Source organism: Gadus chalcogrammus, chromosome 9 (assembly GCF_026213295.1).
Source record: "Gadus chalcogrammus isolate NIFS_2021 chromosome 9, NIFS_Gcha_1.0, whole genome shotgun sequence".
Taxonomy (NCBI): Eukaryota; Metazoa; Chordata; class Actinopteri; order Gadiformes; family Gadidae; genus Gadus; species Gadus chalcogrammus.
The window spans coordinates 22,441,077-22,445,893 of NC_079420.1; the positions used below are offsets into that span (position 1 = coordinate 22,441,077).

General features: G+C 46.5%; 1 protein-coding gene across 1 annotated transcript in view; it reads right to left on the reverse strand.

Annotated features, from left to right (window-relative positions):
• Positions 1–4,010, reverse strand: part of LOC130389551 (myelin regulatory factor-like) — a 17,063-nt gene extending 13,053 nt beyond the window's left edge. Inside the window, exons 1-5 of the mRNA XM_056599382.1 lie at positions 4,004–4,010; positions 2,983–3,205; positions 1,959–2,059; positions 1,433–1,547; positions 21–216 (exon numbers count right to left, since the gene is read on the reverse strand). Of these exons, the coding sequence (XP_056455357.1) occupies positions 21–216; positions 1,433–1,547; positions 1,959–2,059; positions 2,983–3,197 (627 nt within the window). The 5' untranslated portion in view covers positions 3,198–3,205; positions 4,004–4,010. The remainder of the gene's footprint in view (positions 1–20; positions 217–1,432; positions 1,548–1,958; positions 2,060–2,982; positions 3,206–4,003) is intronic.
• Between the last annotated feature and the right edge of the window lie 807 nt (positions 4,011–4,817).

The window sequence follows — 4,817 nt, forward strand, 5'->3', positions numbered from 1 at the left end:
AGGAGTTCTCCTGCTGGTACCTTCACTCCGTTGAGCTTCAGGTAGAAGCAGTCGATGGGCTGCAGGCCCTCGCTGGTCTTGATGTACTTGGGATCCCCCAGCATGCCGATGTAGACAGTGACCTGGAAGTGGTTCTTCTTCTGGCACACGAAGGCGTCGTCGGCCAGGGAGAAGTTGAAGCCTTTGTCTGCGTCCACGCGATAGGTGGGCATCGGCCTGGAGGAGAAACCATGAAGATCTAACTGCTGGAAGGGGTTCATATACTCCTATAATTTATCTGATATGCACAAAATACTGACTTTGTATCTTATCTTTAATGAGTCTTTGATGACTTAACATCCTGTTAACATCCTGTACTCTCTGTCTGGGAGTAAGAAATATCCTCATTCCGCAACCTCAAAGATGTCTGTTTGGTCCACTTTGGCGGCACTGAGGGCGATTCAAAACAGAACGCCGCTACAAATACAGGTGAGTAACCGTACCCTCTCTGAATGAACAACCCCTGCTTGGGGAAGGAAAACACCTCTCTGATTGGCCGCTGTTTGTTATTTGAATGCATGGTGGGAATGCACCGTTTGTAACATTCATAACACTGACCCCCTGTTTGTAACACTCATCATACGGACCCCCTGTTTGTCACATTCATCATACTGACCCCCTCTTTGTAACATTCATAACACTGACCCCCTGTTTGTAACACTCATCATACGGACCCCCTGTTTGTAACATTCATCATACTGACCCCCTCTTTGTAACATTCATAACACTGACCCCCTGTTTGTAACACCTTTTCTCAGTGGGGCATAGGCTCCATCACCATTGTGCTCCCTCATTCAGCGATATAATGTGGTTTAACTGACATTTATTTAAATAAAGATCTTTGGAGATCCTGGAGGCACTTTGACAAAAATAAGTGGAGAGCGAAGCCCAACACAAGGGGGCGACCGTGAACTCCCACTGGTTGCCCCCCATCGAAAGACCCCCGAGAGGACCTACAGCTTGGAACCGGTTGGGGATCAGTGTCATAAACCAGGTGGGCCACCAGGTCATCATCATGATGGTGGAGGACTGTGACGGGGGTCCACTGAGTTCATCTCCACCATTTCGACATTTCCTGAGAACAAGTTGGCTGCGTTTCGCTCACGTCTTTCTCAACTCAGCCTTCCAACACGTTCCTCTCTCTACCATCACCCTCTACCCCCATCTCACTCCCCCACAGTGCTCACCGCCCAGGAATTTGAACATCTCTGCGAGCCCATTCTGAAACACTCACCCCTCCCCGAACGGCTCATTATAAGCTTTCCTTCTCTCTTCTTTTTTTTTTTACATTTTAGAGAAAGTCAACGTTTATTGAAGCGGTGAACTCCTCAAGGATGAATATAAATCAAAGCATTTCTACTTTAAAGTCACGGTTAAATGAATTTCAACCCACAACTCTTTGCAATTGGCGTCGTATAGGGGCGTCCACTTATTCTGCTGGTGCGGCTGCCACTTAATGCACTGGTAGTTAGGGTCCAGGTAGGTGTTCTCTGCATCCTGCATTATCCCTGCAACAAACATCAGAAGAAATCGAAATTTAAGTAAATGTAGGCCAAACTAAACTGGAAATAATTGTTCTTGTGTTTTATTAATGATAAATTGTGTCAATGATGAGCGAGGCAACAGGTAGGCAAGTGCATTAGAATAATTGAGCTGAAAGAGGAAAAAGGTTTAGCAAAGAGGTGAGACTCTATTTGCTGTTGTATCTTCCGAATGAAAACTTAAATCTCAGGACACCAGACACGTGAATGTTGCATCTTGGGCCCTGTCTGAATTTGGGATCCTCATCCTCATCTTCAAGGATTAGGATCATGACAATGATTTAGTTTTTCTTTAATGATGGCCGAAGACCAGACACAACAAATAGAGCAAGGGAAACACAGTGGAGGAAGGACGAGAGGGGACAGATGCCTGCCTACCTGGTTCTTGCTTGATGATACCTGTGAGGATTTGAGCATTGAGCGTGCTGTTGGGCGAGTCGGAGTGTTTCCTCTTCTTGGCCGGGTGGGCAGCAACCCCGCTACAGAGAGGTTAGCATGCACACGGTCACAGAGGACGGAGACAAGACAGGCTACAAGGATCCAGCCACAGGGGTAACAAGGACAACATGAAGGAATCAAGGTTTTTAATCCCAGTGGAAAGCTTTTCCCTACACTTCTGATGGAAACATATTTATTCTAAGACACTCTACATCGGCCGGTATTTGGTTTAATGGAGCGTGAACATGGGAAGAAGGTTGGTATTGACATGATTATCATCTACCACGCATCTACGCTGAAACAATGGGCGGACACCATTCTGACCCACAAGAACTATATAACAGAAACAAAAGGTGAAACTAAGAACGGCTGATCAGGCATGTTATTCCCCTTCACTATTTACTTTCTGTACAGAAGTAGCACTGTTTTTTTTGTAGCCTTGATTGTAGTTTATATAAAAGTTTATACAAACATTTCCAGTCTGTGACTTACACATTTGAATTACATTTGACTTAATAGACAAAGCAGGATTACATTTGCCACTAAACACGCACTCAATTCAAATCTCCATTGTTCTTAGCTTTTAGTACCTCAGTTGTGAGAAGCACCTCTCTTTATACCTCCATACTGTTTAATTTCCCTCCATCCCACACCTCCCTTTATCATCCATCTATACCTCCACCCATCTATACCTTTATCTATACCTCCATCTATAGCTCCATCAATCTCTAGCTCCACCTATACCTCCATCCATCTATACCTCCATCTATACATCCATCCATCCCTCCATCCATCTAAACATCCATCAATACATCCATCTTTACCTCCCACCTTTCATCCATCCATCAAATCAATCATCCTTTCTCCCCCCATCCCCCCCTCCCTCCCACTCCCTCCCCCTCCCTCCCTTCCTCCCCCTCCCTCCCCCCTCCCTCCCTCCTCCACAGCATCCCCAGCGACTCACTCTTGGCCCTGCGGATGCTGAAGCAGCTGATGCAGCATCTGAGTCTGCTGCAGGTCTCCGTTGCCCCCGGCGACCGGGCCGATAGGGTACTGGGTGATTATGGGTTCGGGTTTCAGGTACATGTCCCGGTGCATGCTGGGATAGTGGCCGTGTGACGGCAGAGGTGGCGGGGGAGTCATGTGACACATGTTCTCTGGTGTCATGGTCCTGAGCATATGAGGATCTGAAGAACAAAGGCTAGGTCACATGATGACAACAGGTGAATTGCATTTAGGTACATAGTATCAGTCAATTGCTTCAGGTTGATCCAGACGTTTTCTCCCCTACAAGTGTTGATGAACATGTAAGGTTTGCATGTTGGAATAAATGAAATATTAGCAGAGGGCCTGCAACATTTCCCCACCCTTGGCTAATGCTGTTTTCCATTGTTTCAAGTTGGAAGGGCGCCCATCGGATAAAACAACCCCACACCTTTTTACTAATGGTCAGAGAGCTAGACCAACACAGGTGTTTGGCAAGAGAAACACAGTGACTTTGAGGAATGGTTAACTTCTGTGCCACAGTGTTTTAGAAACACTTCGAACACACGTCAAATAACTTATCTGACAATCATACAAAGCTGAATGAAACCAATGTAGTATATTGTTCCCAAATTGAAACTGAAACATAACTAATAAGTTAATGTGAAATGATCAATATATTACTATCAATATGTAAACTTGATTAACGAAGGATGGACAGAGATGAACCTACCTGTGTAGAAGTCTCTCACTTTCTCTCTCTCTCTCTCTCTCTCTCTCTCTCTCTCTCTCTCTCTCTCTCTCTCTCTCTCTCTCTCTCCTCCTCTCTCTCCTCCCCTCTCTCTCTCCCTCTCTCTCTCCTCTCTCTCTCCCTCTCGTCCTCTCTCTCTCTCTCTCCTCTCTCTCCTCCTCATCTCTCTCGCTCTCTCTCTCTCTCTCTCTCCTCTCTCTCTCGTCTCTCTCCTCGTGCTCTCTGTCTCCCTTCTTTCTCTTTCACTTACCATTCACCTGCTGGGAGAGTAAGGCTCTGAGCTGGAGTCTGGAGGGGACTCAGGTAGTGTCCTGATCAAATGGGAAATAAATAAGAAATCATGTTTTATTCATGACCATGTACCATAGAAAGTGTTCAATGAGCCTAGGTTACCATGTTTGATCCGTCTCCTTCCTGCCTTCTCGACTAGTAAGGCTTTATTTGTACAAAGCAGAGGTGTAATCTCCTGCTGAGTGCCTAGCGGACCTGTAGTGGGGGTGTGTTGTCTGGCTTCTTTGTGGCGCCTTAGAAAACATAAACGTCACGGAGGAGGAGGGCCTGTGATGGGGCTCGACATGGCGGCTGCTACGCACGCCAGCCACAGTACTGCTGATCCCATCTCCCTGGCACAAATAGTAGAGTTCATACACTTGTGTGAACACTGTTGTGCACTTTTTAAGACCTGCATCCTAACCTGCATATAGGCCCCGTGAACCCTTAGACCTGTCTACACCTGTATGTAGACCTCCTCAACCCTTAGACCTGTCTACACCTGTATGTAGACCTCCTCAACCCTTAAACCTGTCTACACCTGTATCTAGACCTCCTCAACCCTTAGACCTGTCTACACCTGTATGTAGACCTCCTCAACCCTTAGACCTGTCTACACCTGTATGTAGACCTCCTCAACCCTTAGACCTGTATCTCCCCTGTATATAGACCCCCTAAACCCTTAGACCTGTCTACACCTGTATCTAGACCTCCTAAACCCTTAGACCTGTCTCTCCCCTGTATCTAGACCCCTAAACCCTTAGACCTGTCTCTTCCCTGTATCTAGACCCCCT